At 44.9% G+C, this 19,469-nt stretch overlaps 1 protein-coding gene and 1 pseudogene across 1 annotated transcript; one reads left to right on the forward strand and one right to left on the reverse strand.

The window, feature by feature from the left end:
* Nucleotides 1-7,664: 7,664 nt before the first annotated feature.
* On the forward strand, nt 7,665-11,734 carry LOC144132131 (uncharacterized). The gene is made up of 5 exons (XM_077664479.1): nt 7,665-7,704; nt 8,309-8,561; nt 8,873-9,044; nt 9,944-10,055; nt 10,920-11,734. Exons 1-5 carry the CDS (start codon nt 7,671-7,673, stop codon nt 11,732-11,734), a joined length of 1,386 nt encoding a protein of 461 aa, XP_077520605.1. The 5' UTR covers nt 7,665-7,670.
* Nucleotides 11,735-13,206: 1,472 nt separating this feature from the next.
* On the reverse strand, nt 13,207-13,929 carry LOC144126334 (uncharacterized; annotated as a pseudogene).
* Between the last annotated feature and the right edge of the window lie 5,540 nt (nt 13,930-19,469).

A 19,469-nucleotide genomic window follows, 5' to 3' on the forward strand; every position in this document is an offset into this window, starting at 1 on the left:
TTTCGGCTGGGGAGTGGTTTTGCTCGTTAAGGAGCGAGTGTCTCGCGGCATGGTTTTTGTGTGGCTATGGGGAGCGTGAAGAGTGCGTCTGTGTGTCCTTTGACCCCTGCCACGGCGCCTCGGGACGATTCCAACAAGCGGGTCGTTGTCACTGATCAATGTCCCCTTCTGTGCAGGTGCGTGCCTGGGGTTATGTGCGTGTTCCCAAGATCAAAGGCAACGCCGAGAGGGGGGCAGGAAGGACACGCCGGAGTGTGGCGGCACTGCCGGCGGCGAGCCATCTTTCCGATGTCGAGCTTGCGGCGCTGTGCCGCCGGCGGGCGGAGGCCAGCCCTGCGTTCGCCGCGCTGTTGGCCCCCGGAGTGCCGGCGCCTAGCGGCGGCCAGGCAAGTGGTCCACCGGGATCGGAAACTCCAGGCGAGGAGGTGTCGGGCTGCGGGTCCTCTTCGGGATCGTCGAGCGATGTCACGTCCTCATGCTCAACTTTGATGACCTTGTGGAGGACATGGGACCGCCGTCAATAAATCGTCCACCGGGACCCTGAAGGCAGCAAAAGCGTGAGTTGGCCGCCGACAGGCCCAATGGGCAGCGCCACCGAACATTATGAGGCTGCAGGCCACCTGACAGCTGGCCTTGTGTACAGTGTACAGTGTAGTTAGTTTTGTCTCCTTGAAACGTATGCAAGTGTTGTTTGTTTTCTGTTCTTGTTTGTTTGCCTTTTGAATTTATGGCTGGAACTGAAGTGTGGTAGTTTTATATGGATTATTTTTTTTATTTTTATTTTTTTATTTTGCCGCACGCTTTCGCCGATTGGTAGGAGGGCATTTAAGGAGAGGAGGATGTGGGAAGCCTGCTAGATTCCCGCCGTGGCGTCAGCGCGGCATCCCGCGTCGCTCTCTTTCCCTTTCTCCCGCCTCGGGCGACGAGAGACGGCTGGTGGCTAATCGCTGTCATTCGGCCGCAGCTCCGCCCCCGGCTGCCCAAGGGCCTTTGCCATTGGTGACTTTTGGCGGGAATTCGGGACCCGTTTGGGGTGGTCGCGCGGCGCGCGACCGTCCGAGCGGGGCCCAGAGAGACCCCCTCCGAGACAGCGTAAGGTGCGTACGTTGCTGTTCGTCCGAGCCGGCCTCTGCCGTTCGGACCAGTTCATACTCGAGCTCGCCAGCGTGGGTCCTCGATCCGCCGCGGCTCGAGCCTGTCCAGGTGTCCAACGACCACTGACAGGCGCACCTTGCGTTGACTGCCCACTCTCTCTCGCAAACGGCCCAACGGCCGACACGAGAGAGATCACAGCACTGCCGCGGGGACAATCTCCTGCAGCGGCGTGCTAGCGGCGCGCATTTCTCTTGTTGCCCCGAGCGCGCACCGGAGCCCTGCTCTGAGCGCGCCCCGGGACGGGGTGACTGTTGAATGTGTGTGTGTACCGCTGGAGGACGGCGTCAATAAACGTCTCCTTTGTGAACTTGGAGGCCTGTTTTTTGCGGCGAGCCGCTCTCCTCTCTGCAGAGGTTGAACGCCGCCGCAGCGGTGCCCCAGGGTGCGTGTGGTGACGGCTGATCGGAGCCCTTGGCTCGCGCGAAGCTCGACCCCGCGGTGGGTAGTGGCCTGTGCCTACTGAGAAACCCACAATGTTCACAGTCACCTTAGTTACTGTTTATCCTGCTGAGTAAATACGTATTTCACTCACATCAAAAGACTTCAGCGCCTTCAGAATCAAGCCAATAGGCTCGTATCATTCAGTGCCTTACAATACAATACAATCTTTAGTCAACATCTCAAGGATGTTTGGAGTACAGACAAAAAGCCTGACATAGGCTTGACTAGGCCCGCACCCCAATACATGGCAAACAGAGGCAGCGCATGGTAAAAATATAAAGAGGAAAAAAAAGAGAAAAGAAAACACAGCATTTGGATTTTGGGAACGCAATCTGCAGCTACTGCTGCAGTAATAAAAAATATATATATATATATAAGTGCATAAAGCAGATTAATAAGTGACAGTGAAACATACGCCAGTCCAAGTTGTGCATACATCAATAAGACATACAGGTAATGAAATTATTACATAACATATAGAAGCGTGCACAAAACTAGACTCCAGTATAAGATAGTTGAAATATATCTGGTAAAAAGTTGAGATACAGAAGAAAATGAAAAAAAAAAACAAATGGTTCCAAAGAATAAGAAAAACATGTTCACATTCTAATTCCATACAAATTTCTTTCGTAGGTTTTTCAATGAAATAGATTGTATATCTGTGTTCTTGTCCTTCAAGAAATCATTTAGCATTGTCGGCAGTTGGAATTTCAACATTTGATTTCCATAACCCGTACGGCATTTACTCACATTCCATTGTTCAGGCTTGCGCGTTGGGTAGGTAGGAGTGCTTTTCCAGTCCGGCCAGCAATTTTAATGCATTTATATTTTTAGATTCTTCTAATTTATATTGTTTAGACAGTCTATAGGTGTACATAGATTCTACACTAACAATGCTAAGCTGCCTTTACATGTCCTTCGTATGGCTTAAATAGGGTGCTTTACAAATTATGCGGATGGCACGTTTCTGTAGCAAGTGAAGATCATTAATATTGTTTTTGCTTGTGGTTCCCCATACAAGTGCGCCGTAGTTGAGCGTGGATGAGAATAAAGAGTTGTAAAGCAGAATATTAACTGCGCTTGGAAAAGTAAAACAATGACGCCGCATGAGACCAACAGTTTTCGAAAGTTTTTTGATGAGGTCATTCATGTGCTGATCCCAGGACAAATTTGCAGAAAAAATAACACTGAGCGACTTGAAACTCTGCACAACCTCTATCTCTATACCCTAAATTAGAATTGGTGGTAGTACATAAAGTTTATTTTTTGGATGAAACATAACAGCCTTGGTTTTTCGAATATTTAACTTCAACCCATTTTTTGCTGCCCAGGTGCTAACTATACGAAGTGCACGATTAGCACGACGGGACAAATCTGCACCGGAAGAGCCGGAAAAGAATAAACTTGTATCGTCTGCATAAATTATGTACTTGGCCGTTGGGTCAGTGTTTACTATGTCATTTATATATAAAACAAATAGAAAAGGACCTAGAATGCTTCCTTGCGGAACGCCTAGTTTAACCGGTTTTACGGTGGAAGAATGCCCTGTTATCACAACACACTGTGATCGGTGTTCAAGGTAGGATGAAATTAACTGAAGGGCTACACCGTGAATACCATAACACTCCAACTTTTCAATCAGTATACGGTGACTAATATAGTCAAAGGCTTTTGTAAAGTCAAGGAAGACACCAAGGACCATGTTTTTGTTTTCAAAACTTTCCAGGATAATTTCTTTTTGCGTAAGTAGCGCTAATTCAGTGGACCTATTTTTTCTGAAACCATATTGCGCGGGAGCTAAGATGTTACAGTGATCGGTGAAAGAAGTTAGTCGTTTGAGAATAACTTTCTCAAGTCCTTTCGAAAAAACTGGAAGTATTGAAATCGGACGGTAATTAGAAAGGTTGTTTCGGTCGCCCTTTTTATATATTACGGTTACCTTGGCACACTGCATACTCCGGGGGAACACCCCTGATGAAAGGCAGATGTTGAATATATGCACCAATGTATGGGCAATTAAGTCTAATACATGTTTTACAGGCTTCACTTGAAGGCCCATTATGTCAGTGGAGGTGCTGGTTTTTAGGCTCGCAAACGTAGTTATTATTTCAGTTTCCGAGACCGGCTCCAAAAACACAGCTTGTGGGCAAGAAGGTTTCATGAAAGTTGAGTAGTCTCCGCCGGACGACACTGAGGCCAGAGAAAGGAAGTGGTCATTGAAAGTATTTGCTAATCTCTCCCCTGATATTTCTACGACATTATTATCTAGCTTTGTGATCGTCTCCGGTGATTTGCCGAAATTTTGGTGCAATCTACGCCAAACCTGACCTGATTGCTGATTCGAGGAAGTTAAAAGATTATAGTGGTAACGATTCCTAGCAGTACGAAGTTCTTTGGTGACTTGATTTCTATACCTCTTAAAGGCTTCGAGCGCGTCCGGGCACTTGCTTTTGATAAATTTCCGGAAAAGCCGGTCACGCTTTTTAATGCGGTTTAGCAGTTCTGACGTTACCCACGGTTTCCAGATTTTCTTTGACCTATGAAAACTTTTTTTTGGAAAGCAGGAATTATACAAAGACAAAAACTTTTTTAAGAACTTGTCATAAGCTACGTCAGGATTATATTCAGAGAGGACGTCATTCCAGTTTACTTCTGCAATGCATTCACGAAAGCTAGATAACGTGCGCGGATTGATTTGCCAGCGGAGCAAGGGCAGCTCAAATTTCGCATTGATTTTAAAACCGTGATACACTGAGAGAAATATCGGAAGGTGATCACTCAAAGAGTAATTAATGATACCAGATTTAATACGACAAGTTTCGAAGTTACCTATAAAAAGATCAAGAAGTGTTTGGGAGCCAGCTGCTAGCCGTGTAGGTGACGTTATCACATTTTGGCATGAGTGAATATTCAAAAGGGATTCAAATTTCATCTTTGGGCTATTCTCAGCCAGAAAATTAATATTGAAGTCTCCACCCAACATAATGTAGAGGTTTTGAGCATTGACAAACTGTAGCAAAGAATACATGAAAGTGAAAAATAAAGAGACGTCACCGCATGGTGGACGATAACAACTACACAATAAGTATTTGCGCGATTTTAGTACAAGCACTTCGAAGTCAGTAGAAGCACAACAGAACTCATCAAGAACTTCGCACTCAATTTCGTTAGAAATGAGCATCGATACACCGCCACCACGCTTACCTACACGATTAACAAAGTAAGATTTGTAGCCAGATAGCTTAATCACGTCCTCTTCACAGTCAAACCAGGTTTCTGAAAACATCAGTACATTAAATATAATATTGGCTTGGCTAAAGAAAACCTCAAGAGCGCCATCCTTATTCCTGCCAGATCGCAGATTAAAATGAATGCAGTTCAAACAATGTCGAGAATCACCCAATGCACAGCCGTCCAGCTCCGTCGCGTCAACTAAGCCGCTCATACACGAAGCCATCGTGAGAGAATTAGGACAGATTTATATCTCGGCAACACGCTATCAATCGACCAGCGCTTGAAATACGCGGAAAGACAACTTCGCGCTGTTGCGCACCATTCATACTGGAGGCGGTGCATTAGGCTGGCATTCAGATTCTTCGATATCAAATGTACGCAGAAACCTGCGCCAACATATGACGACTCATTGAGAATGCTTTGTGCAAGCAATATCGGCAGTGGTTTAACTTTTAAAGGTCTGCGTAAAAAAAAAAAAGCCGGGGGCTTGTCCACGAGACCGCGTGGTTGGTTCCATGGCGTGGACAGCTTGGAGGAATAGCCTAGCCACGCGCGCCAGGCGCTCTCTGTAATTCTGCTGACGGGAGGGACTTGCGAAAGGGCGCACCCTCGCTGCGCCGCCATCGGGTACACTGGTGTCGCCTTGGTGGGCATAACACTGGACCAGGAAGACGCGGGGCGCCCGGTGGAATTCGGCAGAGAAGGTCGCTGACGTGTTATCACCAGGCATGCTCTTTAGATTTACAGATTTCAATGAGCGAAGGCTTTGTGCTGGTGGGTGCACGTGTTTCTGTGCCTTCCTTCGTCCTCGCTTTTTCTGCCACTTGCCAGCGAAGGAAATAAATTTCTAAGTAACATGCCAAAATTTACAGACGAATCGCGTATGAAGCGCATATATTTTTTGAACTGGAAAGCATCAGAAGCAAAGGAAAGAACAAAAATAAAACTGATCCATTGATATTTAGGACGGCGATTGCCGGACTGAAAAGGAAAACGTTCCCATGCTCACGCTGAACGAGCCGCGCGATGCTGGAGGCTGAAGCAGGTTTGCACCGAACAGGAATTGCATCGCTGCTGTATAGAGCGCCGTCTATTTTGGCGCCCTCTGCTCAAGACTGGCCTCCGAGACAGACCGATATCTCGGAGGTGGTTCGAGGTTTACTGGTATTTACTCCGAAGTCTCGCAGCAAATGCTGTCCTAGACCTGGAAGGCATTTTTTAGTTGCATTTAGTGCGTCGGCTTTACCGTTTTATTGTAATTTGTTCATGCTTGCTTTCCTTCTTGTTCTCATTTTCATTTTCTTCTATTACCTGGCACTACAGCGGTGGCCTAGCGGTTAGAGCATCCGCCTGGCATGGGGAGGGGCGGGGTTCGGTACCCACTGCCTCCAGGCACCTACCAGTGACACAATGGGTACAAGCATTGCCCTATAACAAGAAAATAACGACGGCATAAAACGCTTATAGCAATGGAGTCCACAATTACTACAGAAGGATTAATCCAGAAGACAGAAGAAGGAAACGCAGGTCCTACTGTATAAAAAGTGAAAGCTTCAACATAGCCCAGCTTGTGGCTCTTAGTCTTGAATTGTTACTGAGCGCCGCGGTCGTCCTGTTTTTTCTCAAGTGTAGTGTAGGGATACTTTGTAAGATTTGGCGCACGACAAGACGTTCGTTCTTTGAGTCCCATCTTGTCCTGTGCCGTTATTCATAGAGTTAAACCTTTGTCCTTTTCGATGTCTTGCGCTGCAAGCTAGGCCTCGTTTACCAATGAGTTGTAAAATTTTCTCCTCGCAGAAATTCACGCCCGACAAACAGGTCCATAAAGTGCTGGCTTGTGGCTCTCACTGGCGTGTGTATCGTTCGAGCCTTCTTAGGTGACCACAGCACGTTTCCTCACTGCAGCGGCCCGATTACGTGCATGAATCAACTCCCTGTGCTCGCGTATACTGAAAAGCGCTAGTAGACAAACAGTTGTATGGGCCTGCAGTCCCCGGAAACACATAGCTGAATATGGCGGGATTTATAAAAGATTTGGACTCCAATTTCCTGAGGATGAACCCTTACTCTATTGCTGTGTGTGCCCCACTAAAACTAAAAAGTAAAAGTGATGGGCTGGATGAAAGATGGGAGCGTCCCCATTGAAACGGGGTGGTAGCAATTTCCACCATGCTCGGCTTTCTGTTTCTTTAATTTCTTTAATGCAGTAATAACTCAGTTTACAAATTAGCCATTGTCATTAAATACGTAAATATGAGGTAAAATATGTAAATATGCAGCATGTATAAAAGGAAGATGGGCAGTGGCGGCAGCCGCATCGCCAGCGCAGGGCGCGGAAATGTGTTGATGACCGGAGCTCAGACAGCCATTTAGCTAGCTGTCCTCAGGCTGTTTTCCGTGTAAATCTCTGTTAGAATTTTGTGAAGGTGTGCTGGGTTCAGCCTTTGGCCTACGTCCTGGAGATTCGCAGCGGAACTATCGCGTCAGCTATGTCCACCGATCTGTGCCTTCGCCTACGCCTGTTGTTTGCCCTGGCGCTCTCTGACAGCGGGACCCCGCCATCTTTAGCGGTACGATGAACACAACGTGGAGGATTTGCTTGTCAACTACAAGCAGGTAAACGGCCACAACCGGTGGGACGACGTCATGAATCTAAACAACATGGTCGTTAACCTGTCGGTCGTGGCCAGCCTATTAGCCCCGAGAAGTTTGAGTGGCGCCTCCTCACGGCCAGCCGACGTGAAGTCACGGCAAGGACTCTCGTGCGCCTGTGTCGACTGCCCCGGCTGCTAGTACGTTCAGGTTCGCTTCAACGTTTTGTTGTCCGTCACTAAAGACTAATGAACAACGCAGACAGTGGAGATAGAATCTCAGGTAAGCAAAACTACGCTGAATCACGATCACTGCCGCGTTCAAAGGTTAAAGAACGGAGTACATCGCGGCGAACGCACGTGCTCTCGAGCGTTCGCCGCGACGGGCGCCTGCTATGACTTCTTGCTTCGGAAATGACTCTCTGCCTTCAGCAATGCCGGTTGTCTTCTATATGCGTTTTGTTTATTCGAGTAAGGGACATACGGCAGATGTGCGGTTGGTCGGTTTACGACGCAATATAAGATTGTTTGATGTTGATATAGGGTCGTGAATGTTGTTGTGAGCGATGTTGTTATGAGGTGCGTTTGGCGCGGTGGCACGTGATGCGCGCGGATCGCGGATTTCTATTGAAAGTAGGCTATCAATTAAAGCTGGAAGATTAGCCTTGCTTGACGCGCATTTTTTAGTGTAGTCGGAAGCATGTGCGCAGTACAATTACACCTAACTTACTAACGGCAACGTACGTACATGCATGATCGTGTTTTTATCGTTGCTGCCGCAGAATGATCAGCCTCTCCGGCATTCGTTTCGCCTCTGCGTGCTGCGACGTAACCGCAACGCTGTCTCGGGGATTATATACTAACCTTCGAACGTTTCTCTTCTGCAGTCGCCCTGCCACTAAGCAGCATCAACTGCTATGTGGACAAGGCGTGCGAGACCGGTCGCTGCCTCATCGAAGCAGTGGACGCGTACTATGCAGGCCATGTAGTTGAGTGCTCCATTGAAGCAGCTGGAAATGGTCGTTTCAATTTCCTGGCGTTTGTTTCACAAACGACCGCACTCAACAATGCCCCACACGAAGTTAAGATCACCGTGTGCAACTCGGAGGTTGATCGAGCCCGCTGCTCCTGCAAGGCAGGGTATGATCTCTTTCCGCTCGACTGTCGGCTCAAATTGTACCTGTACGGAGTACAGTAAATTTAATATCTGGGAGACAATAGCCAAAAATGACAGCATCCTGCGCTGAGTAACTTTTTTTTATGCATAGAACTTGGCTGTGGAAAAAGCTCAAAACATTCTTTAAGAGTTTATTCCCTTCAAGTTCTGACACTCTAATTAATAATGATAGTATCAAATTCGCGTTTAGGGACCTTTTTTAATTGATACAATAGGTGTTAAGACTCAGGTAACTCGAATGTCTTCAAGTGCTGTTTCGGATTTTTTTTTACAGAAACTACAAATGTAAGCACATTGTGGCTTCTCTGCTACATATTAATGGAGCAAGAACTTTTGACAGGCTGTCGCCGACTGATCAGCCACAGAAGTGGGGCAAAGCGCAGAAGGACCGAATAAAGCAGAAGTATGAACCAAGGGCTATGGTTGACCTTCCATGCACAAAAAAGGTGTGTGAATAATTCTGCTTTTACAACATTACTTGCAGTAAAAAAAAACAATGAGATTGAAAGGCCACACTGTGACCCTGAAAGGAAGGCCACTGCTGACTGGTGCATTATGTTATAGTGAAATTTTTGGTATATAAATTAAGCGATTTGCTTACTGCTTCTGCACTATAAGCTCTCACAGCTCTCTAATTGCTACGTTCATTCTCCACAATGGGTACAAGAACATGTTATTTTCTTTTTTACCAACTGTAAAAACCAGTGTCACAAGTACCATGTGATAATTTTCGGGCATATCATGTGTCACACCTCCGTTTTATAAGAGTGCTTCACATACACGGTGTTTGACTCTAAATATAAGTTGGTACTCTTTTGTTTACTGAAACGTAGCTTTCTTATGTATCACTTCATGATAACTCTCAGAGACGAAATACAAATGGTGAGACGTGGCTAATAATAATAATAATAATAATAATAATAATAATAATAATAATAATAATTATAATAAATGGTTTTTGGGGAAAGGAAATGGCGCAGTATCTGTCTCATATATCGTTGGACACCTGAACCGCGCCGTAAGGGAAGGGTTAAGGAAGGGAGTGAAAGAAGAAAGGAAGAATGAGGTGCCGTAGTGGAGGGCTCCGGAATAATTTCGACCACCTGGGGATCTTTAACGTGCACTGACATCGCACAGCAGACGGGCGCCTTAGCGTTTTTCCTCCATAAAAACGCAGCCGCCGCGGTCGGGTTCGAACCCGGGAACTCCGGATCAGTAGTCGAGCGCCTAACCACTGAGACGTCGCTGGCTAAAGACGTGGCTGGCTAAATGCAAAATTGTGTGTTTTCATCAAGCGCACATTTTTCAGCCTGGACCTTTATATCAATTTCTTCTTGTTCCTCAGGCAAAGATCAAAGAGCCTGCTCAACCCGAAGGTAATATCCTTGGACGGCTCCTCAAGAATTTGGGCCATCAATCTGCAGCAAAAATGCCTTCGGAGAGCACCACTGAAATAGGTATCAATGCAAGCTTATTTTAGATATTGGCTGGCCATATCAGTGCAGTATACATAGCAGCTGAGCCTATTTATATGAAATGAATCCGTGCAATCAAAGGCTGCAGTACATAATACCATTATGCTGGAATTCATTCATCTACATAGTAGTTAATCCCATGTTACTTTGCTACATCCAAATTTATTTGTGCAACAGCTGGGCAAAAGAAGGCTGCTGCTTGATCTGGTCGCAGCATGGTATGTTATATTTTCTGATGTGCAACACTGTCAGCAGTACAACGTCTTCTACATGAATAAATAAATGTGAACTTTACCCAATGAATGGAATTGGGACCTTTGCATGACAGCAAGGTACTCTTGTGTACAACTGCCAACATTGCCGTTGGACCATTTTAGTGTGACTGCTCATGTAGTGTTTTTAACAAGGAGCATGCAGTAGTAACACTGCAGTACTGGTTGAGATATGACGACACATTTTGGGAACAACCAAGCTATCCAGCATGCTGCGATTTAGGGTCACTGAAGTTTCAGTAGGTGGCCTATGAGGATACTCGGCCACCCTTAAATGCCTATAGCTGTGAGGCTGTCTAGGGGATTTAGCCTTTGGTATCTGTCACTCTGCACTCGGAAAGTTGTACCTCATGTACTTATGAGCGTCCAACAATATTTGTCTGCCTTGCTATAAGGTCATGTATTATAGTATGGGTACTAGGCACAAAATACCAGCAATTTTCCAGCATGTCCATATGCATCTCATATGTATTACATTGTTCTGTTGGCGCCGTTTCACTTGTCATGCCTTTTAGAGTCAGTAAAACTGAGACAATGTAGACCTCTAATTTTGTGTGGTCTGCTTTCTCTGCAGCTGTAGCAGACTGTGGTGAAAATCCCGACCGATGTGAGCCTGAACCTAGAGACATCACTCTGATGGGTACCCTTCACGAGCTGAGAAGGTTGCTTGGGAACTGTGACCTGCAAAAGCTGCTCGAACACATAAACAATGCAAGAAGTTGCGAAGATATTGCTGCAATTGAACAGTCGACAGGACACCAAGCAAAATCTGGCCTCTGGTGGCAGCACAGGGTTGGCATGATTACCGCCTCCATAGCCTACAGTGTCTTCACAAGGGTGAAGACACTACGGACAAAGATGGGACCACATGACCTGAGACCTCTACTAAAAAAGGTCATGCGGCAAACGAATGTCTGCACAGCAGCAAGGCGTCGTGGCAGCATGTTGGAAGAAAGCGCTAAGAAGTGCTATGCCCAACAGCAGCAATCGCAACACAAGGACTTGATTGTGACACAGTGTGGACTTATTGTTATGGGTGGACGACCATACATTGGTGCAAGACCAGATGGACTAGTACAGTGCGAGTGCTGCCCCAAGCGTGTGCTTGAAGTTAAGTGCCCAGAGTCCTTGGAAAAATTTGTAATGGAGATCACCGAGAAGAATGACAAAACAACAACTGAAAAGCTGAAACGTGCAAGCACGTACTTTTGCCAGATACAAGTGCAAATGGGCTTGGCAGGACTGAAGCAAGGGGAGCTATTTGTCTTTTTGAATGATGAAAAGAACATGTGCATACCAGTGCCATTCGATGAGTATTTCAGGGATGAGGTTGAGCGGTCCACGTATTTTTTCAAAGAGTATGTGCTCCCACATATTCTGTGTGTGTGATAAGGCTTCCCATTCTGCTAGCTGAAACAAAGTCTGTAGGTACAGATTAGGACCTACTCTTAAGCATTTATTGAAAGATGTCCTGGGAATAATTATCTTTTGTTACATTTTTTGCAGAAAGTGTTATGTGCGATTAAGAAATGCAGAAGTCAAGCGTTTTGTACCTGTAATATACCTGCCAGCTGCTTTTTGCTATTCAACGATTTTTATCATACAAATGTGGTACACACTTTGTGATACATCTGTGAAATAACACAACAAAGTGAGCAAGAGTTGAGGGCACTGAAGCAAGGGGAGCTATTTGTCTTTTTGAATGATGAAAAGAACATGTGCATACTAGTGCCATTCGATGAGGAGTATATCAGGAACGTGGTTGAGTGGTCCACGTATTTTTTCAAAGAGTATGTGCTCCCACATATTCTGTGTGTGTGATAAGGCTTCCCATTCTGCTAGCTGAAACAAAGTCTGTAGGTACAGTTTGGGACCTACTCTAAGCATTCATTGAAAGATGTCCTGGGAATAATTATCTTTTGTTACATTTTTCGCAGAAAGGGTTATGTGCGATTAAGAAATGCAGATGTCAAGCGTTTTGTACCTGTAATATACCTGCCAGCTGTTTTTTGCTATTCAACGCTTTTTTATCATACAAATGTGGTACACACTTTGTGATACATCTGTGATATAACACATCAAAGTGAGCAAGAGTTGAGGGAACTGAAGCAAGGGGAGCTATTTGTCTTTTTGAATGATGAAACGAACATGTGCATACCAGTGCCATTCGATGAGGAATATTTCAGGGATGTGGTTGAGCGGTCCTATTTTTTCAAAGGGTATGTGCTCCCACATATTCGGTGTGTGATAAGGCTTCCCATTATGCTAGCTGAAACGACGTCTGTAGGTACAGATTAGGACCACTCTAAGCATTCATTGAAAGATGTCCTGGGAATAATTACCTTTTGTTACATATTTTGCAGAAAGTGTTATGTGAGATTAAGAAATGCAGTCAAGCGTTTTGTACCTGTAATATACCTGCCAGCTGTTTTTTGCTATTCAACGCTTTTTTATCATACAGATGTGATACACACTTTGTGATACATCTGTGATATAACACAAAACAAATGAGCAAGAGTTGAGGGCAAGCCTTAGTCGGCTAGACAATGTTTTGACAAGAGGACCTGTGGAAACGTAGCCCTCTTGTGAAATCATTGGCTAGCTAACTGAAGCTCCCCATCAATTCCTGTTCACTTTGTTATGTGTTGTCAAGAATCCCATCTTCCTGCCCCCTCTCTGTTGTGGATCTGTGATATAACTGTGTTTTGAAGAAACAATAAACTCAGGGAGTGAAGTATTTACTGATTAAATACTGTTCTGAATGTTACAAATGAAGATGATATGACAGTAATACATATTTTACAACACACATGAAACATACCACACTGATCTGTTTACTCCATACACTCAAACCCAGTGATCTACGAGCGGAAGAGGAACTTGTTATCCTTAAACAAAGGCTTCGGTAGGTTCACTGTGCCAGCAATGAGAATGTTGTCTATGTATGGCAGAAGGTCGAGATCGAACCTATTTCTCAAAATACGAAAGAGTTTCATTCTTTGAATGGCTCTTTCTACATGCATACGAGCACTTGCGATCGAATGATTATTTTTTGCCTTCTCTGTTATCAGCTGTTTTTCCATAAGAAAGGGAGGTCTGTTCATTTTGACATTTTTTTCTCTACAGAGTTCACTGATAAGAAATCCTTCATCGACCATGACGCTGTCAACATGTGGCATGCACTTGTCGAGCACTTTTCAGTGTTTTGTGATATATGTATCCGATGCTTTCCCACCCTATGCTGGGCTTATATAGCTAATTAGACCGCCTGGAGTCTCGCTTACCAGCACCTTTGCAGTGTAGGTACGTTTGTAATGGCTGTATGTTAGCAGCCGTGAGGTGAGGTCTTTTGGCCGCTCAATTTCTATTTCTGTACAGTCGAGCACCATTCTCGTGTCTTTGTACTCCTTGAAGTAAGTTGTGAGGCAGGTGACCACGCAGGCCTTTTCTGGCCAAAATACTGCGTGCTTTAAAATCCTGGCCAGGATCACAATGGACTCTCTGAACAAGTTAGACGCAGTTGTGCGGTGATCTTGAAACAGCACAGCCAGCAGTGAGAAAATTAGATCATAATACAACTTCATGAATGTTAAGAGGACCGCGTCATCATTGCTTATACAGAAGCTGCGGTTTGTCTGCAAGGCACGTGCTTTTGTGAACAATTGTGTGATGTTATAAAACAACTCAAAGGATCCTATCCCTGTGAGCACAAGCAAGCCACTTTCATCTGAAATTTTTGAAATAGCTATGAGCTGTTCACGTTTGAAAATGCCATTTGTTGTATTTACTTGTACTCCAGCATCTTTGCAAAGCTTCTGCACCTGCAATGTAACCTCTGTAAGAAAAAATACAAGCAATGTAAAAAAACAGCTGCATGTGAAAAACGAAACTGGTCGGTACCTTCTGAACTTGCTGCGTGGTGGTCTAGACTCTGTGTTCGAGCAGCTAAAGCATTGAAAGAAAAATAAACAGCAGAATAATGCGTGTCATCTAATATACTCTGTGCATGTACAGGGATATTACTAAATTTCCACACATATTGAAAACTATGCCATTTTCTGCTAAGTGGGGAGATGCGAGTGGGCAGAAGAGATTTCTTGTGTAGTTCCTGAGGTAATTAATACCTGTGGCTTTATATTTTGTACCAAGTGGTCACTCGTCCTAGGTGTCAGTGGCATGAGATTACGTTGGGGTAGCATCATGTCGCTTTGATCAAAATTAATGGTGAGGAGCTAAAGCTGGCCATTTATAATGCTTTGAGCCTAGGAATATTTGTTTAGTACTGGTTTATGGATAGCGCTAAGCACAATGCATTTTTTTTACCAAAAGGAGGGTCCTGTATTTCGCATACGCCCTACAAAAGCTCAGCCACAACAACGTGAATGTTCACATGGGCGGGATAGACTGTAAATATACCATCGCACTCCATGTGTACCACCTCCTCGTCTGATCGTGCAGCAGATTTATTGGAACGGCGGTCTAACTTTCACTGCCGGTCCCGTTTTCGTGTGTTTCCAATGCGTCCATGTGTGTGCACAGCTGAAATGATCTTGCGGGAACTCATCTGTCACCTGGAATTTTAATCAAAGTGTTACGGGGAATCGATGAAGGTCTAATTAACACAGTCCGGGCATACTCTCAGAAGAAAATAGCACTGACCAGCTGTACATCTCGGGTACTCTTAAAGCACAGCACAGTACAAGTCGGGCACGTAGCCAAGGGAGGGCCTCACGGGGCCCGTCCCAAAGTTCGCGCGCCGTACCCCCGAGAAAAATCCTACCTACAGATTGCCTTGTACAACTGGCGTAGTTTACAGACCCGTAACGGCTCTTTGCATGTTATATCAAATCTTCCTGCATGATCGAGCATGAGAACAGCTCGGCCGTGAGTACTCTCACACGCGGTTAGAAGAATCGCCACGGCTGATCCATCTTAGTCGTTTGGCTACCGTGGAAGCCGTTTTCGGTCACTTCGCGTGGTTTAAATAAACGCCTGAACATTCAGTGACGAAAAATAGAGCGAAGGACAGCTTGAACAAGATGTGACTGACTTACGACGCTGCCTCGTCAATCCCAGGTGCGATCGCCTTGCATCACTTGGACGCACAGGAAGATTGACGGATAGAATAGCTTCCGGCACCAGCTTCCTGTACTTGTAACCTGATAATTATAAAGATAATCGCTGACAACCAGCACGGAAAAGCGTCGGCAGAGGACTAACCTAGTGTCTTGTAAACCGGGTACACAAAGTCTTCCTCTTTAAAATGCTTGCTGCGCAGAACAGCTGACGCTGACGGTTGCTTCCCCATTTTTAATTTATTCATCCAAGCCTTCTTCATTTTTGACGACTTCGGGTAGAAGTGGAAGCTAACACCGGCTTCTTTACGTGATTTGCACTGCGGCACTGAGAAGTAAGTCACCATGACTGCGAATTAGCGCGAGAAAACGAACGAAAACAGCCAGCGCGCCGGCCGCCAGGCAGACCGAGTCCTTGCCGTGACGTCACACTGCGGCGATCGCAGCGGCGCCAGAGTTCGTTCTCGGGGCTAATAGTGCAGAAACCACGAAGCCAACTTCATCACAGGTCGGCCTTTAACCTTGCCATTTGTGATATCTTCGGGCGCTCAGGCGTACGCAAGCTGTGCCCCGAACAGCGCCTACGAGTGAGAGCCCAGCTGCAGGGTGAATTGCTCGCCAGCTGCATCGAGGATGTCAGCAATTTCTGTACAAGGGTGAACTCGTCTTTGTCCGAGGCGGAGTGGATCAAGCACGTCCTGAAAGGCATCGAACAAGTAACTGAACACTTTTCTAGCACACTGCTTTTCACTCGTTTCTCTGAATCGCTTCTCAAATGCTATCTTACTGCTAGCTTCTCTGCTCTCGAACAACACCCATCCCATATCACGCTGTACCCCCTGATTTGGTGTATTGGCACGAGCTCCCAAAATCAAGCCTATCTACCCTACGATGCTCGATATCTAACCTTACTTGAACCTGTGGTCTCATGCGCGGGACAGCATCGGCCAAATTTGAACCAGGAACCATCACCTTTTTTCAGATCTCTCTTACCACTTCGTGCCCATTGTTAATCCACAATGCCCTATTTTCTTGAAAGCTTCTTACAGTACCTTTAGTCGTTACCATAATTTTCATTCTCTCTTAGATCCTAAGCACCGTTATTCATCGACACCCGCAAGATACTTGTACTTATTCAGTACCTCTAGCGTGGCCTCCTTTATCCTACTCTCCCCGCACTCATAATTAAAAATGATTATTGCCTATTTTTTTTAACAATCAGGAGGCCTAGTCTACCTGCCTCTGTACCGCAGATGTCGAACAACTTCTGCTCTGCAAATATTCCTTGTTGTCAGCCATTATCACTAAATCATTCGCATACATCAGACCTGGTAGTGACTGTTCAATCCATTCTCCTTGCTTGAAATTCAAAAGAAATGTTGAAGCGAAATCTGTTAAGTTCAAGTTTGGTCTCTAATGTTTTTAGGTACAACATAAACAACAAAATTGACAAAAAGACACCCTAAAGCCCCCGCTGTGCCTCTACAGGCTGTGATACAAATTTTCCCTATTTTATAAGCACTTTGTTGCCTTTATTTACTTATTTTATATATATCTTTTGAAACATTATATTTGCTTCCACTTCTAATTTGCCATGCGTGCTCCTGAAATCATATTGAATTACGCTGTTATAGGATCTCTTGATATCAAGAAATGCTAACCATAGTGGCCTCTGTCTCGATACACTGCGTAAATGATAATAGATTGTCCTCTAACCTCCTTTGTTTACGGAACCCATTTTGTAGGCCCCCTGGCACGCCCTCATTCCCCACACACGCATGTAGTTTGTCCTTTATAATCTGCATCCCCACCATGCAAAACACTGATATCACTGTTAAGGGGCGGTAGTTATTTATGTCAGCTTTGTGCCCATTTCCTTTATATATTGTGTTCATTCTGCTTAGTTTCTGCCCATCAGGAGCTTTCTCATCTATTATAATTTTGCTCACTACATCTATTAATTTTTACTCCGATTTTGGGCATAATTTCTTTATTAACGTAAATGGGCTACCATCCGCTGCTGCCAACGGCTACTAGGAACATTCTTATGTACCCTTTCCCGCTCTCTTTGTCCAAGCGAAACGATTGCGGCAACCGGTATATCGTGCTTAGGTAAATTATGCGTCACATTTTTTTTTCTTTTGAAAAATTTTCTGTCATTGGTGTACCTACATGTTCCACTGCCTTGATCGTCCTCTTCTAGAGGAATAGCTTGATATGTAACTTAAACCTCTGCTCTAGGCTCGTCTTATTAGTCATAGAGTTCCAGATGTTTCCAAAGTTTGTTAGCTGCTTTTCTATCCTTTTTATTTACTTTTGACACCCAGTGTGCCCCTTATGAATCTCTCATTGATCACATAGGATGCTTCATGTCCGCACTTTATTAGGGTTTATAAATACTTTAAAAATGACACCTTTTCTGCCCCTCAGGACGTAAACCAATTTGTTCAGCAGGGATCAATACTAGGCTCGTTACTGTTCTTAATGTTCATTAATGTCCTACCTGTTGCACTAAATCACACAGAACTCGTGTTGTATGCAGAAGGTACAACCATTTACACTTCCGAAAATCTACCACCACACTTCAGCATAAACTTAACCTAAAGACCTAAATAATATTAGCCAGTGGTGCAAAAACAACATGCTGCAAATGAACCACCCCAAAACAGCTTTCATGCTATTTTACTCTCCTCCCAAAATCGTAAATATTCCACCATCACTAACACTCGATAACCATGGCCTGCCTATTTCCAAAACTTTCAGATTCATTGGCGTCACTTTACATAAGCAGTTGAAGTTTCATCTTCATGTTGAATTACTCGCGCATAAGGTTTCCTTCGGCATTCATATCATAATCAAAACACGTGCATATTTTCAACCACACATCATGCGTTCGTTATAATATGCATATGTTCACAGTCACCTTAGTTACTGTTTATCCTGCTGAGTAAATGCGTATTACACTCACATCAAAAGACTTCAGCGCCTTCAGTATCAAGCCAATAGGCTCGTATCATTCAGTGCCTTACTAACACATTCTTTTCCATTTTATCATGGCTTGCGCATACTTCCACTTCAACAGCTATTTAGTGTGAAATCATCCATCATTATGTATAAGATAATTAATAATCACACTCATATTGATGGCTCTACTCATCAGCTTATAAATACTAATCCTACTACTCTTCAACACGTAATGGTCTTCTTTTGCCTAAAGTGAGGACTAATTATAGAAAATGTAATCAATATTTGCCGGCATATCCTGTTAGAATACTTTACCAAGTGAAATTAAACCGTCGTTTACCGTTCACTCATTTCATCATCGCGTTAAAGATATTTACTTCATCTTCTGTGTAGTTCACATGTCAAAACAGTAGTAATCCTTGTTTAAAGTTTCACTTTTTTGCATTATGTTTCAAATTTGTTACTGTATATATTTGTGTTCCATTGTTCACACATAATATTGTTTCCGTCGCTTTTTTGTAGGTTGTATATCTATGCTATTTACTTAATAGACTGCCTTCTATAGTTTGCGATTTTGCCCCAGTTACTTTGCTCTGGGAGGTTAAATACTCTACAGCGTGCAGATGACACAGCAACAGAGGACGACCGACACACGAGTGCTTTCAAGAGGTATTATTCCACAAATGTGCGCGCGCACACGCACAAGCTGAGGCCAAGATGTTAAAGTAGGAAAAGTAAAAATCGCTCGGTGCCGTTCAGGGTAACCGCGACGTATGGGACTCTTCGATGTAGAAGATAGCCGAGGGAACTCCGGACCGCCAGGACCGTGAATCCCGTTGCGATGATCCGGGCAGAGCTGCGACAGCCGGGGGCTTGTCCACGATACCGGATGGTTGGTTCCATGGCGTGGACAGCTTGGAGGAATAGCCGCGCCACGCGCGCCAGGCGGTCTCTGTAATTCTGCGGACGGGTTGGACTTGCGAAAGGGCCCACCCTTGCTGCGCCTCCATCGGGTACTGGTGTCGCCTTGGTGGGCATAACACTGGACCAGGAAGACGCGGGGCGCCCGGTGAAATTCGGCAGAG

Source organism: Amblyomma americanum, chromosome 1, assembly GCF_052857255.1.
Source record: "Amblyomma americanum isolate KBUSLIRL-KWMA chromosome 1, ASM5285725v1, whole genome shotgun sequence".
In the NCBI taxonomy this organism is placed as follows: Eukaryota; Metazoa; Arthropoda; class Arachnida; order Ixodida; family Ixodidae; genus Amblyomma; species Amblyomma americanum.